This window comes from Chrysochloris asiatica, unplaced genomic scaffold (assembly GCF_000296735.1).
Source record: "Chrysochloris asiatica unplaced genomic scaffold, ChrAsi1.0 scaffold00246, whole genome shotgun sequence".
NCBI lineage: Eukaryota > Metazoa > Chordata > Mammalia > Afrosoricida > Chrysochloridae > Chrysochloris > Chrysochloris asiatica.
In genome coordinates, this window is record NW_006408764.1 from 393,977 (window position 1) to 409,713 (window position 15,737).

The 15,737-nt window shown below is 49.7% G+C and overlaps 1 protein-coding gene across 1 annotated transcript in view; it reads right to left on the reverse strand.

Annotated features, from left to right (window-relative positions):
* Positions 1 to 506: 506 nt before the first annotated feature.
* The window catches only part of DOCK3 (dedicator of cytokinesis 3), a 716,589-nt gene continuing 701,358 nt past the window's right edge, over positions 507 to 15,737 (reverse strand). Inside the window, exons 46-53 of the mRNA XM_006873644.1 lie at positions 14,065 to 14,186; positions 12,814 to 12,952; positions 12,186 to 12,333; positions 7,199 to 7,317; positions 5,943 to 6,030; positions 2,338 to 2,460; positions 1,675 to 1,754; positions 507 to 1,016 (exon numbers count right to left, since the gene is read on the reverse strand). Coding sequence (XP_006873706.1) covers positions 507 to 1,016; positions 1,675 to 1,754; positions 2,338 to 2,460; positions 5,943 to 6,030; positions 7,199 to 7,317; positions 12,186 to 12,333; positions 12,814 to 12,952; positions 14,065 to 14,186 — 1,329 coding nt within the window. The remainder of the gene's footprint in view (positions 1,017 to 1,674; positions 1,755 to 2,337; positions 2,461 to 5,942; positions 6,031 to 7,198; positions 7,318 to 12,185; positions 12,334 to 12,813; positions 12,953 to 14,064; positions 14,187 to 15,737) is intronic.

A 15,737-nucleotide genomic window follows, 5' to 3' on the forward strand; every position in this document is an offset into this window, starting at 1 on the left:
ATCATCTACCCTTGATGTGTAGAGTCCTCAAAGTCCTAGCAATCCCTGAATGCAGTCATGATCGTTTCTGTCCACACAGCAAAGAAAGAGGTCCCTAGTGCAATTTCCATTCTTCTGTGCATCTCTACCCTGGAGGGAGGGCCTGGGCTCTTGCCCAGGACCCTGCAGTGCTGCAAAGCGATTCTGTCTGTGCAATAGCTCCACATAGCTCCACGTGGTCTGAAACTGCAGGAGGAAAGAAACATCTACTGCACAAAGGAAAGAAAGGAAAGCCCATAGAAATGGAAATGTAGAAAATGAAATAAAAAGAGAAGCCACAACCATTCATGCTGCTATGGCCTCTACATGGCAACACACGAGTTCAGGGCAGTAGAATGGAGACTGGGTGGTTCCCTCCTGAGTGTCAGGCCTCTCTGGCTCTCTGGGGTGAAGGGACAGCAGCGGACTTGCTTTTCAGACCCAGAGTGGTTGGGCAAGCAGCTCACTGAGGGCAGCCCTCCTGTCCCTCACTGTTCTCCTCGGCCGTGTTCCCAAGCCATGCGTGCCTGCTCCTCCTTGGTGCTCCCAGGAGGCAGTGAGGCTTTGCGGTGCAGGCCACGAGGCCTTTCAGCTTCTTCACGCAGCATCACACTCTCTTCCTGCTCCAGGGCCGGCAGGCGGGGGTGGTAGGGCTTGGGCGGCAGTGCAGGTGGGTCTATGGGGTCCTGTGGGATGACACACCCCGGGGCTGAGTGGCTTCGGCATGGCTGGGTCTTGATGGAGTCCAGGACTGTAGATTCAGAGAGGCTATAGTGGACGGGGAGGTAGGGCGGCTCAAGATCGTCATCGGCATTCCACGCCTGGCTCGGCATGGAGTCCATGGTGTCAGTGCGAGGTGGGGCCTCTGAGGAATGCCCAAAGTTACTCTCACTTAGGGAGGACACGCCGCTGCTGGCACTGCCGGACAGTGTAGAGTTGCTGCCGTCAAGGCCCGATTGAGGGCTTGTGGGGGAGGCCGGGATAGGGTGGAGAGGAGACTGTGAAAGAAAAGTTGGACATGTTACAACACCCCTCTCCAGGAGTCTGCTTAGTCATGAACTCTGAAAAAACACTCATCCATTGTGTTTTCTTTAGCAGCAACCCCACCCACCACCTCCACCAGGCCAATGGAGCCCCAGAATCATGTGCTTCTCTGGGCTGAAAAATTGGATCTGTCCTGGCTGCTGGGCAGCTCTCAGGCCTCGATGGGTTGTTGGGTTGTTAGGTGGGCAAGGAAGGGCAAAAAGAAAACCCTGGAGAGCCAGCTGGATTCATTCGGCTGATAAAATCTGTGATTGAGAGGTAGTGTTTTCCAATTTGCAGAAAAATTAACAGGTGGGATTGACGGTTTTCCCACAAAGCTGTGGTGTCTGGTGCTTCTTGGCGCTCCGATCCACCACAGGTTGTGTCTACCTTGCCATGCTGGCAGAACCCCAGGCTTCCCAACGCTAGCTAGCTTAGCTACCATGCACTCTAGGTCCTGTGTGTTGCTGTATACAGGACCTCTGACTCATCCCCATCACAGAGAGGGTGCTGAGCCTGCAGAGACAGGCGCTATGTGGGCAGGTACTTGGGCAGCTACTGCAGAGCCCAGGGGTGATTCTAGATAAGATGACTCATCTCACAGCCCCGTGAGGCTTCCCTTCAGTACCTTACCTTACGCAGAGTCCGGGCAGGGAGGGCAGGGGGTGTGTCACCCAGGGGGTGGTGGAAGGCGTCAAAATGTAGGTAATGACCTGCAGAGGGAACAGAACCAGACCTTAAACTGGGACCCCTAGGCTGTGGGCTCTCAGGCTGCACACCAACACCATCCTGCTGCAGCAACTAGGTAGGCCTGGGAGAGTCGTGGGATGCCTCAGCATTGAGGATCATAGAAAAACCTCTCTTTACATTGAAGTGCTCCAAATGCGCCACAAAACAAGCTGTTGAGATAAAAGACACCCACTCAACACAGTAGGTCACAAAGTTCGAATGCAAAGGAGCCTGTGAAACAAGAGGCCACAGGCAGCGACACCTCTCCAACTGGGTGATGAGAGACTGGTGAGTACTAGGCCTGGCATAGTCCAGTTGTCCTTCCCATGGTCTTCAGCCTCCCTGAAGTCTCAGGTTGGGGTGTCTTTGCCACACTAACCTGCTGTTCTCAGAAACCTCACTGACCCCTGAGCCCAGCAGGATCCTTTCTGTGGTAGGATGTTTGTTCCTTGGCTGAGACAGCCCAGAGAATAGCCCATCTTCTCAGCCTGGATGGCTGCCGCCCTTGCCCCTGAGCAGAGTCTGAGATCAGGAACTATCTGGGGGACCCACTGGAGGTCTCCTTACCATGTGTCAGGCTTCGGGGAGGCACTGGGGGGGCCAGGATGCGCCCCACATGGGCAGACAGGAAGGGCTGGGCCTCTCTGGCTCCGCTATCCAGGCTCCAGCTGCTGGGGGCTGCTGGCACCACTGAAGGGTGGAAACAGATGGCATGAAGAAGGGAGGTTACTTGTTGGGATGCCCATCCTACATGCCTGCGGCTTCTCCAGTTGTGCACCATGTACCCAGCACACATGGGATTGTTATGCCAGCTCCTGGGACTAAGACCACTGGCCAAATGAGGCACTATGGGTCAGGACAGAAGAGTGGCCAGGGACAGAAACAGCTCAAGAAGAGAGTGAGCTGATGTCTGAAGAGTATTCAAGATGAGGCACGCTGAGAGAAAGTGCAGCACAGAGTGAATGAATACAGCCCCCAAGGTTTGCCAACAGAATAGGACAAAAGCAAACAGGAAAGGAGAGGACAGGAGAGCAGAACAGGTTGGTAAGATCCAGAGAATATAGGGACTAAAGAGTGACTGCCCAAAGTCAAGAACCAGGTCTGTCTTTCACCCAACCATAGTGGGAAAAGTAGGGAAGGCTGGCAGGGTAGGAGGATAGAGACTTGTCTCCTAGAGCAGGGGGCATGACCAGGAAGTAGGCAGCAGCTACCCCCCAAATCAGACCCTACAAAGGGTATGTAGTGATGGACAAACTTGACCCATCTCTGTTGTTCCCACACCCAGAGGTTTTTCTAGGCAAGGACTGGTATTCAATGTACCTACCCATTGGAGGAAACTAAAGCCCAGGGGTTGCAGTTTAGGTCTAGCTGGACCCACTGCCCCACTGCTTCCTGGGAAGAGAAAAGACTCAGGCATCCATGTATTTTTGAAAATCCAGAGAAGCCCAGTTCATGGCACCTACATGCCATGGATGCAGGACAGAGTGAGTTCTGCATAAAGAGGAGTTGAGTGCCCTCCTTGCTACTGGTCCCTCAGCCCCCATTGGGATGCACAACTTTGCAGGAGGAGAGAAATGAATGGCTGGACCTTGGGTCTGAAGGTACAGTAGGGGACATATGAATTCTGTCGGCCAACTCCTAGAAGATAACCCCCACTAAGAAGAGAAACATTCTTTTAATAGGCTGTCAGCAGATGAAATTCACAATTCAGGTGCCTAGCCACTGGCTTGTTCTAAAACAGTTGTAACTAAAGTGACCCTGAAGAAGTCAGGATTTGGGTTCCTCCTGGTTGCGGCATTAAGTGAGGAATGCCAGGGCCTTAAAGGACCTGGAGGTACTGAGAGAGAAGGAGCTGGAATCTGGCCTTCAAGGAGGATGGGACCAGGAGGGGCTGGGCCCCATGGTGGTCCAAGGATAGAGAGGTGGCATCCACCTTCTTCCCTTTCATTGGGAACTGGCATAGGCTTGAAGCAGAACACAGAGTAAAACTCAATGATCTAAAATGTACTATTCTAAAGAGGGCTGCTCAGTCTTGTGGTATGGTTGGTGACAGGAGGGAGGAGTATGACAGTCACTAAATGGGCAGCCATTCAGTTGTTGACTGAAGGGAGGAAAAGAATTCTGAGTCTCACATAAGCATCAGGTGGGCTCTATCAGATGGTCTCAGAACCCTGAGCCACCCCCAAGAACTGAGGTCCATGGTTGCCCAGGCTCTCTCTCTGATGTGGTGTGAGTTTCCCAAGTCCTCTGCACTGAGACACCTCTCCTGACAAAAGGCCACCAAATCTCAGGGAATGAACAGCTTGGAGGTAAGTCTGGGCAGCTTCCCCGAAGAGGTTAGATAGCTCAAGATGTCAGGTACACTGGAAGAATTAGAAGGTTACAAAATCTCACCAAAAAGGTCCCAAAGGAACTCTAGAGGCAGGAAGGCAGAGGGAAGAAAGCTGGCCAAGGCTGCAATAGCTTCCAAAAGGGGGGTCTAAGCCACTTCATGTGCCAGAAACCATCAAACACTGCAGTCTAGTGTTTGTCATCAATGAGACCAGTAAACCTTTGCCATGCAGCATACATCTACTGGGGCCAGTGGGGACTCTCAAGATGGAACAACTTGTCTTAAGAGAAGATGGGCCAAAGTCACTGTGTCCTGTGACCCTATTATTCCCTGTCCCTTTCCGTGTTAACAGCTGACCATCACAGTGCACAGACCAAGCGCTGACAGCAGGCTTGTTGGGTCAAGGAGTCAGACACCTACAAGCGAAGAGGTGGACTCCTCGCACTTGATATCTTGACTGTCAAGAGTGGTGACAACTGTGTACCATTCTGTCCTAGTAGATCCAGGCATTGGTCTAGGTGTTTCTACTGGGCACAAGTCTAATTTGCTGCCCACTTAAGAGTAGTTTTGTGGCATCGACATGCTTGCTCTGGGCCCGGCCTTTGTTTTGAGACTTCTTTCTTCCCCACACCTGGGTGTGGGCGTGTCCAGCTTCTTGCTGCAGTCTGGCTGAGGCCTGGAAGCTCTTCTGTGTTGGGTTGGGATAGGGTTCTGGCCTGGCTACTGGCACCAATCTTCAGCTCTGAAAAGCTCATGTTAGCTCTTGGGTAGTTCTGAGGTTGTTCCACATGTCAGGTAGAGAAAAGGCCACTGTGGATTCTGGCCTTGAGGCCAAAAGGGTGCACGGTTTGGCTCACAAGTGCAGGAATCCAAGTAAACTGTATGTTTTGGGGATGTGCAGCCTTGAGTCTAGAAAGGCATCTTGAGCCACAATCTCCAGGCCCTTTGTGGCTGAGCACCTGGTGTTGATGCTCACTAGGCACCAAGACCATTTAAGGAAACCCAGGGTTTGGTTTCCTTAAAGAGGATACAGAGGTGTGTCCTCTATGATAAGTAATAAACTGTGACAGTGTAGACAGCAGACAGCACATGGTGAGGAGATGCACTAACAACATGATGACAACTTTGGGAGAACGTTTTTCAATTGACTAGGGAGCAGCAGGCTCTGTGGTAGGGTTAAGTGTGCCCTAAACTCCAACAGGTGCTGTCCTCATTTAGATAGTGTTGAAATCAACTCAGGTCTGTACATCTGTTGCTTCTGTCCAAACATCAATTTGTAGGTACAGAACACAAGGGAAAACACTATGTAAGGAGGACTGCCCTTGCAACATATAAGATGGACTCACAGCAGCGGTTTCCCAGAGTGGCTACAGTAGGACTGGACCCAGGGCTTCACTAGGAGAGGACTGTGTTTGGAAACTCACTGTACCATGGCCTGTCCTCCCCATTCCTCTTGGGTTCACCTGGTCCTGTTCTGAGTTCCAAGGAGAGGTCCCTCAAGGATGAAAGGGATCACAGGGTCTGCTGCCCAGGGGAGTATTTTCCCACAGTTTGTACATGACAGCCTGTTTCCATACATCAGAGCTCAGAGGAAGTGACAACAGGGGCCTCTCTGAAAGTGGACCCTGTGGAGGGAGAGATATAGACAAACTAAAGGGATCAAAGACTAGCACCAAGCCAGATGTAGGTTCAACAATGAGGACAGGAATCGGTCAGGACTCTGGACACAAAGACAGATCCTGGTATTGGCATATGGCTCAGGGACAAAAGTCAGACCCTCAGGATGGGGACACACATGAGAGAACACACCTGGAGGGGAAGGAGGGATGGAAAACAATACCTTTTTCGGCCACAGAAAGATTGGGATCACTGCAGGGTTTACAGGCTCCGACCACTTGCTGGAACAGTGCCCGTTGGAAATTTGGCAGCTGAGGGAAGGAGACAATCGTGAGAAAGGCTAAATATGACCAGTTATATCTTGGGGGAGCCAGGACATTCCAAGGACCAGACTGGGAAGTCAAACCAATGGTACTGCTCACGCTTGAGGTGTGCCATGATCTCTACGCTGGAGAGAAGACTGTCCTCGGGGACCTGGCTCTGAGAGCTGACATGTTCACTCAGAGTCTTTGCAGCACACCTACCAGTGTCTTGCTGGACTCCAGGAAGAAGCCATGGATATATGAGCATGTCCAACTGTCTCATAAACCTACATTAGCTGAAGGTTAAGGACAGCCCCCAAGCTTAGTATTATAAACAGGACCTGCTATTCTATTCGGCAGCTGCCAAGTAGACCTGTTCCCTCAGCGTGGGAGGGCTGATGGTACAGAGATTTACCACCAAGCAAACCCTGGCACACTGGGACTAGGTAACAGTATCTTGGAGATGATTTCATGGACTCTGATAGAAGCACAGGGGCAGACTGGGCAAGGGAGGGAGTTCATCTTGGCAGCTTTCTGCTGAAGTCCTCCAGGTATAGTATTTGTTGTTAAGTACCGTTGAGTTGGTTCTGACTCATAGCGACCCTACATAGGGTTTCCAAGGAGTGACTGGTGAACTTGAACCACCGACCTTTTGGTTCAAAGCAGCATTGCAGTACATCACATTAGGCCACGGTACCACACCAGGAATAGTATTTAGAGCTATGCAAATGGTGGAGAACTGTCCCAGCATGTGTAAGGGGCATTAAGTGGATTGATAGATAAGAGAGGCAGAGCTTGTCCTTGGCACAAAGGGAGAAACAACATCCTCTAGACCCATGTCTACCACTGTCTTCTTGGGACAGGCTACAAAGAACCAATGTTCTGTGCCAGACTGTTTAGGTATGAGGTATCCAGGGGGCTAGCCAGAAGCATAGATAGCTACACAAGCTATGGTGGTTCCAATCCTGCTGCTATTCTACCCACACCTGCACTCTGTGTGGATGGTTGGTTTTCAGATTCACTGCTGTCCCCACCCCAGAGCCCAGCAGCCTGTGAGGGACCTTACAGCAGAGTGAGGATGGCAATGTTGGATAGGGCCAAGGGCCTCACAAGTACAACGAGGGAAACCTAGGGCAACACACTTGCAGCAAGAGCAGTCAATAGGGTGGATCCATACCTGTCCGTTCTCCAGGATGGCAGCTGGGTACATGGCACTGCTTGGGCGATCCCGGTGTGTGGGCAGCAGCAACATCATTTCTCGGGCGTGGCGGTACTTATCTGGCAGAGAGGGAGAGCCTGTAACCAAGTGAGAACAATCACGCACAGAAGACAAGCCACAGATGGAGGGCTTGGAGGCCAAGCGTTCTTGGGACGGGATAGCTGTCCCCTTGCAACTGGGGTGGGATGAGCTCAGCAAGCACAGGAAGAATGAAGTAGAGCCTGGTCGGTAGATAGTAGAGGTGGCAGCACCTTGTGTTCCAGCTGAGACAGACACGCTGCAGGCTGGGGTGCTACAGACCTGCTGACAGAGCCTTGTCACCATTCCTAGAAGCATTGCTGAGGACCCTAGAAAGCCTCTGAGCCCAGCACTTTTAGACAATGGGTGTGGCCTGGATGCTGGGCTCTCTAGGGGGCATAGGCACTGGCCAGCTTGCAATGGAGCCATCACAAGAGACAGAGACATTCAGAAAACAGACTCACGTGGTTCTTACGTGACATACCATCGCCACACACTTACCTTATTTCCTGACACCATTAGCCCTGTTCTCAGCTGGCCCCCTATGACCCTCTTCCCAGAGACTTCTCCCTCCCAGGTACCAGGCCCCTGGCAACTGGCCTCTGCTTTCTGCTTGTCTTACTGCTACAGCCCTGGAGTCGGGCTGGTTGGGTTAAGGCCTGGCACATAGGAGGTTCTCTAGGATTTCTTACTCTTCAGTGAACTCGGGGATCAAGGAACTAATCAGGAAGTCACAGGATTTTAACCCAGGCTCTTCAATTGACTTGGTTCCTGCTCTTCTCTTGTGAGGTCTCTGTGACCATCGACCCTGCCTTGAGGCCAGACCATGCCAGATGTAGGGTGGCTGAGGCCGCACTGATGTAGGCCAGGGACCAAACCACCTGTGGTCCCTAAGAGGCCTTCTACAGAAGCAGTGGGAACAATGCACTGCCCTCTACTTGTCCAGGGACAGCCTCTGGCTGGCTTAAGTGGTCCAAAAGTCTTTCTGTGGTGCAGCCTGAGTGAAGTCCGAGAATCGAGACCAGCCTGTGGGCTTCAGAGGAAGGTAGAACCGCACCCCTTGGAGGCTCTGTGTCCTTTTGCATAGGCGATGCAGGCACAGCTGAATCAAAAGGCCTTCTTCAGCCAGTTTGCTTCAAGTGTCCTTGAGAAATTCTTACTGTACACATTTGATCCAAGAACATGAGGCTGAAATGCTTCAAAGAAGTCAAAGTAAAGAATACCAGTAATGAATTATTATGTAACTTCCTCCATAGCCCATCTAAATGCTTGTGGAGCCTCAGAACTGGCCTTATACCATTTTAAATCATGACCTTTACTGATCAGGGAATGGTTATAGCACTATTTGGAGGGTTTACTGATTTCACTGTTTTCTTTGAGAACTTGTGCTCTTAGACAACTAAAGAAGATGGCCATATAAAGAGAAAGGAAAAATCGCTTCTAGCAGCACTGATTTCTATTGTGACATCCCTAGGGCACTCAGAATGCTTCCTGAGCTCGGCCTGCCACAGCTCTGCACCTTGACAGCAACTCACTGACACCACCAAACCCCTACTGTGCTACACTGGCCATGGTCCCTGCCCTAAGGAAACACACATTCAATTTCCTGCTGCATATTGCACCATGATAGGAGGGGCCCTATCATCTGATGGAGTGACTGCTGCTTGTAGGCCCTCATCGAGGACCAGGGGCACCATTGAGGATTAAGGTTCCCGTCATGAGTACCCCTCTGGTGTTATAACAAAGGGGTATTCTGAGTTATCACTAAGTTTTCCAACTACTAACCTCACCTACTTTCTGCTGCTGCTCCAATGAGAGGAAGGGGTGCTGGTGACTTCTTTTTGGATGTTTTTCATGAAAACATTTAAATATAAGGGATTCTTTGTGCACAGAACTTACTGAACTGCTTAAATTGTAGTCTGATAAACTCTAGGTTGGCTGAGCCCCAACATGAATGAGGTATTGGGAGAGCATCATTCAAGATCCCCATTTCCTAGCTCTAACCGGCTTATTTACCACCAGAGGGAGCTGCTGCCCTACAAACGTTTAGCTTGAGCCTTCCAGGAGAGTTTTCCAAAGCAAAATCTGGAACATAGCAGAGTGCCAAAGGGTATGAGAAGGATGGACACTGGTCTCATGACCACACTTGGCAGTAGAAGAAGTGACTCCAATGCAAAACACTACTCTCCAGTTCACCTTCTCCATGGAAGCCTTCCGCTCACCTGATGTACCAGAGCATCAATACTGCGCCCACCACATCTATCTGCAAACACCAGTCTTCCTCTGTGATGCTGTGTCCTAGTGCTCTATCTTTTTTTATAGGGCCTAACACTGGGCTTCACAGACAAATGTTGGGCCCCCACCTTTCACCCCTTTCTCTCTGAAGGCTCTGCACTCAGATTACATGGATGTTGTGACCTGGAAGTGATTTTCTGTTCTCTCTTATGGTCTCTGCCCATATCATCATTCCCTGCTCTGGCCCAATTCTAGCTAACAATTTTATTTACTTTTTCACTGAATGTCTACCCAATAAAGTGGTAGACATTCTCTCAGCCTTCCTCTACATGGAATTTTGGAATTTGGCCATTGTGGGAGCTTTTCTCCAAAGGTGGAGATCATAAATGCCTTCTCTCACAAAAAGTGCACACCATTCCTGTCACCATGAAGCAGATTCTTATTTCCTTCCCTGGGCTCTGGGATGGGCTTGGTGGCTGATTAGCCAATCTGTTGTTGTTAGGAACAACCAGAGAGTAGATAAGAAGACGTTCTGGAACTTCTAAACTTGGTAAGAGCCTTGCAGCTTCTATTTGGGTCTCTTGGAATGCTTCCTCTGAGGAAAATCAGCTGTCATGCTGTGAGTATGGGAAGACACATGGAAAGGCCGTATGTAGGGGCTCAGGTTGATATGACCAGCTGAGCTTCTGGCTGACAGCTCAACTGCCAGCCATGTGAGTGGCTATCTCGGACATCCAGCTCACTGAGCCTTTAGATGGTTCCAGTCTAGCTGCAAGCTCATGAACGCCCAATGAGAAGCACTCAATGAGCTTTGGGAATCCAAAGAACAGTGAGAAATAATAATAAATTGTTTTAAACCACTAAGTTTTTGGGTGTTTACTTGTGTGGCAACATACAACCAGAAGGGCCATTAAGCATGGCATTTGAAATAGAGGGATTTCCAAACCAGGACACAAATTATTCCTCTCTATTCAATGCTGATATAGTGTTTACCTGAGGCAGGAACCACACAGGTTCTTCACTGAATGCTCAGTAAATCTAACTAGAGAAGAAATTAGTAAACGGTTAGCTGGGAAGGACAAAGGTGAGGTCTCAGGCAGCAAGGCCTGCTTGCTTTGTTCTCCCCAGGGCACTGTGTACCAACCACAGCCTAGAGAAAGCTTCTCAAAAGTGTCAGTGCCCATCTTTGCTATCTCCTGTCAGCAATCATTCAGAGGTACCCAAATAAAATCTCAATATGAGCATATCTTCAAAAGACACTGGGTTATTTCCCAACAGATTGGAGTAAAAATTCTGTTTCTGCAGCTCTATCCAGGAGCTTTTACCTGAAGACACTGCAAATGATGACTTCCACTATAGCGTTCATGGCTAGTTTCTCAGGAACATCTTTCTGCTTATTCCCAAAGTCATCTTTCCAACACAACTTGCTGTTCCTTCTGTATGTCTGCAGCCTTCACATATTGACAAATCTTCAGCATGCACTGATTTGTTGGTTCACTTGTCTTTAACCTTTGTTTTGACTAGAAATGCCTGTTCTACAGTGTTGGTTCCCTTTTCTGAGTGCTGCCATCCATGTTAGGAGGAAGCATGGGTAATGGAAGGGCGACTACACTATGGGCTGGTGAGTGTAAATCCCAGCTATGGGCTGCTTAGGTGGTCTTAAGTCTCTCTCACTGGACCTGTTTCCACATGGAAATGGGTGGCTGGGCTGGACTCTTCAGGTAAGTGGCTGTAACTGCACTTGTAGCAACCTTACTTCTTTTTCCTCCATCCTCAGCCAAGGCTTTTCCCAGGTGGCCATGCATTTCTCTACCATGCAACACTGCCCCTGTCCTTTCCATCACTCCTACTGTGTCCTTACAGGTGTTTGTGCTTTGAAGAAAAGGAGTTTCTTCCATAACGACCTTCCAAGTCATAAGTGTGAGCTATTTCTCTTGGTCTTCACAATGATGAGAAGAATAAAGACAGCCTGGACAAAATGATTAGTGGCTCACAAGCTCAGACCATTCTTTTCTGCTAGGATCCTTCAGAGCCAACTAAGCACTTGATCTTATTTACTAGAGCATATTTCCAGTCCACTTCAAGTATTTCTATCTACAGGGACAGAATCAAATTTCACTGCAGGAACTAGGACCAAAATGCAAAAAAGATACTGGCTCTCAGAGAACAATATTTATCCAATTGAATGAAAAAATCAAGCAGTAATTGGCAAAGCAAATAGCTTTTTACAGAGCCATCTCTCCTGATTAAGCCCTTCTCATTTGAAGAAAGTTGTTTTGGTTGGTGCTATTGTTATAGGATAATCATTTTCAGGGTTATTTTTAGCCTTCAAATTTATTTTCCATACTTTGCCATCATGCTTGATTCCTTAAGACAAAAGGAATCACTTTTGTCTTAATTTTGCTCTTGATGCTTGCCAACATTTCATTGGAAAAGAAGTGAGCTTTCCCCAGCCTGTCTGTCCTCCTACTGAGATGGTAGCAGCAGCACCACGGTGAGCACTGTCCAGCGCAGGGGCTGGAGCTGGCCCGGGAGAAATGTGAAGGCAGGTATTCTTGTGTCCTTAGTGCTGAAAACACAGGTGAGCATTCTCTAAGCCACTCTCAAAGGTCCAGCCTCAGATGGGGAGAGGATGAGTGCAGCTCACCAGGCCCTTTCTTCTCCCTTTGGCAAACTGCAACTGCATCCTTACCTCGGGCACTGGAAGGGGCCGAGGTAATCATCTGGGATGGTGCTGAGTGAGTGGAACTCAGGCTGGAGGAAGAAGGGCTTGCCTGGGATGAGGACAGAACAGATACGTTGGTGACTGAGCCCTGGTACCTAGGGTTGGGATACGTGAGCTGCAAAGAGAAAAAAAAATCAGAAGGACAGAGGTCTGAGTGGCCAGGACTGTAAGGTCGCCCAGAGTCAGCTTCTTCAGCTCTGAGGTGCCCAGACTTGGTGCCTTGATGGAGGCCAGGCTGAGGGCCAGCACTAGGGGTCACCTGCCCCACCCACATGGAGCATGGTTGTTGGGTGGTCCCTGCTGATGGCGCCTGTGGAAGAAGCAGGATTCAGTTGTTAGGAATGTTAAGCAAGAGGGCAATCTGGCAGAGATCTTCTGAGGGTATCTCTGAGAGCAGCCAGGACTGAAACTGGGTTTCCTTCTTAGTAAAGAAAGAAGGCCTGGGAGCTGAGACTGGGGATGGTGTAGAGGTTTGCTAGTGCTGGTGGGAATGTTCTGCTTTTAGGGACTGGAGTACTAGACTAGAACAGTCAGCAGAAAGGTGAGGCCTTGAGGCCCAGTGAGCTGGCCCATTCTCCTGGGACAACTCTGGTACCTGCATGTGGTGGTACAGGTCCTCGGGTGCCTCGCCCATGGCGTTGTCACCCAGCATCACCATGTTTCCCGCTTCACTCGATGCATGTGAGGAGAGAGAAGATGAAGAATGGCGGCCTGTGCCCATCAAGTTCATGGGGCTGTAAGGAAGAGTGGGAAATAGGGACGAATCAGGTCTGGAACTGAGACACCAGGCTGGGTAGTGGAGGACAGTGGAAGGGAATGTGTGAAATTGTCAGCCCTAGCCCTAGCCCCCAATGGTTTGGAAGGCTCCCGGCCAATTCTCAGATCCATCAGGCCTGGAGCAGTTCTGAGTCTCACCCTGTTCTGAGAGGGTCAATGATGACTAGACTGGCATGGCCTCTAGCTGAGGTTAAATGGTACATGGCCACTCACTGAAGAGAGATGACAGAGAGATGCTGAATTAGATCAAGGATCTCAGGTCCTTCTTGTTCTGGACCTGCACATTGCCCACATGATGGGATCTACTCCTAGGTCAGAGGGAAAGCTATCAATATAGGTGAAGGTGAACTCTCTTCCACATCTGTAACCACAAGTTTCCCAACTGTTCTCCTCTGTCAATAATAGGCAGCCTTCATTCATTTGTTTGTTCTAATTTATGGAGTGGCTACTCTATGCTGACTTGCTGCTGACACTGGAAAACAAGTCAAAGTGAGGGGCTCCCCCACTGGTCTTATTCCCTGGCCTGGCTGCCACCAAGCATCCTCATTGGAGCCCAGGCAGACCAGGACTCTTGAGCCCAGAGCTTCCACACTTTGAAGTATCTATCACTGTATCATTCTCTCCCTTAAAACCTTCCTGAAGTCCAAAAGCCTGAATAAACAAGGCATTAGTCAGAGCTGGTCCCACTCTGCTTCCATACCCTGGAATCCTGAGTCCTAGCTACTCGGCTCTACACACAGTATTGATCAGACTGGCTTGCTCACACCCCAAGGTTTCTGCAAATGTTAGTTATTCTACTTATATTTTGCTCCATTACTTTCTAAACCCCAACTCTTTCCTGCTTTATAAACTTCTACTTACCTTTCAAGACGTACTCAAATTCCCCTCTTTTGTGTTCCTCCCAGATCTTGAATACCTTCTGATACCCAGAGTTATGACTGGCTGCGTGGTGCAGTGTGAGTCCTATAGCAGGAGCTGGGCAAGTATTCGTTGCATGCAGTAAGGGGGCATGCAAGTGAGTATGTGCAAGCACTACTCAGGACCCTCGACAGTCAGACTGAGGCCATACCTGTGCCGGTGGGTCATCTTGATGCTCTCAGGGCTCATGGGACTATGGGATGCCAGAACATTTCCCCGTGGCGTGCTGGTGCCTGAGCAGGCAGGACTTAGCTTGTCCAAACTTGGAAATTCCTGTTGAAAAATAAGTGCTTCTTCATCATAAAGTAAAGAATACGTAAGTTAGGGGCAGGAGGAAAGAATTGGCTGATGAAAGAAAATCTAACTGGGGGGCAGGGAAATCATCTACTGTTGACTGAACTGCTAACCTCTTTTTGACAATGGCCCCCCTGTAACTGAAACATCCTGTGAACCACACTGGAGCCTAGACCAGAGGCCATGAGGCCCTGGGCTGACCCCACCAAGAGAAGCTGAAGTTGGTCTGGGCTCACAGGAATGCTGTTAACAGACTTTACTGCAGGATATGCAGAACAAGAATTGGGAAGTAGAAGAGGCAAGGCTGCTGATCAGCTGTCAGTGCCATCTCTTACATAAGGCATGGGACTGGGTTTTACTGGGCTGCTAGGTGGCCCCACTCTGAGTGACCTGGGTTGAGTTGATTGTGGCACAATTTATGGGGAGGCAGGATTCAAAATCTTTGTGTCAGTAATTGAAAAAGGGCACAGTTCCATTTTAGCCTCATTAAATTTTTGTAAAGTACAGACTTTTTGGCAGGTACTATGGATCCCAAGTCCTCCTGGGTATTGGGTTGTGTTCCTGTTTGCAACTCTGAGGAAGCAAAACACATCAGGTCAAGTTTCCTCAATTTCTTTCCAATCCTTAGTGTTCTGAGGTGGGTGTTTCTGGGTTGGTTTGAAGAAGGAGCAGGTTTTCTACTCCTTTCTTCCAAAGTATGAAGAGGGTGCAAATGTGCTGCTGCAGCCAGAGAGGATGTGGACCAGGTGTGGACCTCAACATATGTGGATCAACATTTTGTGCTTCTTGCTGCAGTGACTTGACTATCTGCATGCCAGAAACCTCCCAAGAAGCCAGGCCTAGCCTGCCTGGGCCACCTGCACAGAGCAGGGACCAGGCAAACAGTGAACTCTCACCTAACTACCACCAGGAGGCGCAGTGGTATGAGAGGCAAGCGAAAACCTAGAACACTTTCCCTGAATGTCTCACCTTGAAGTACTATGGGGGAGTCATTACAGAAGGGAAGAACTCCAGGCTTTATGGGCTTTCCTCTGGAAAATGTCCCCACCTTCCAAGCTATAGACAAGCTTCTCTCTCTTATTACTGTTCAGGCTGTCCACACTTGTGTGGAAACTCGCTAACGTCCATACTGGGGACCTGAAGGGATTGAGATGACCAGAATCTCTAACATCAAAGAACAAGGCAGGTCAGCCCAAAACAGGTCAGGCCTACGGAGTCTGTTGGTACATCCTCCTCAGCATTTCTGTGGCTAGTGGCCATCCGTGAAGGGTTGTGTCCGATAGCTGTCCCAGCACTGAAGAGCTCTACTTCCTTGTCTCTTTGCTGCTTCAACCCATGGGTCCTGGGTTAATATGGAGAGGGCTTTCCTTGGGTGCTATGGGCCAAGAAGTAACTGGGCTTATAGCCCTTGAGACTTGGGTGTCAGCAAGTGAACAGAGGGCTCAGGACCACTGAACTCTATCCTCAGCCAGTCAGCGTTGCTTGAAATACCCCCACCACCACCCCCCACCCCCACTATTAAGTAATACA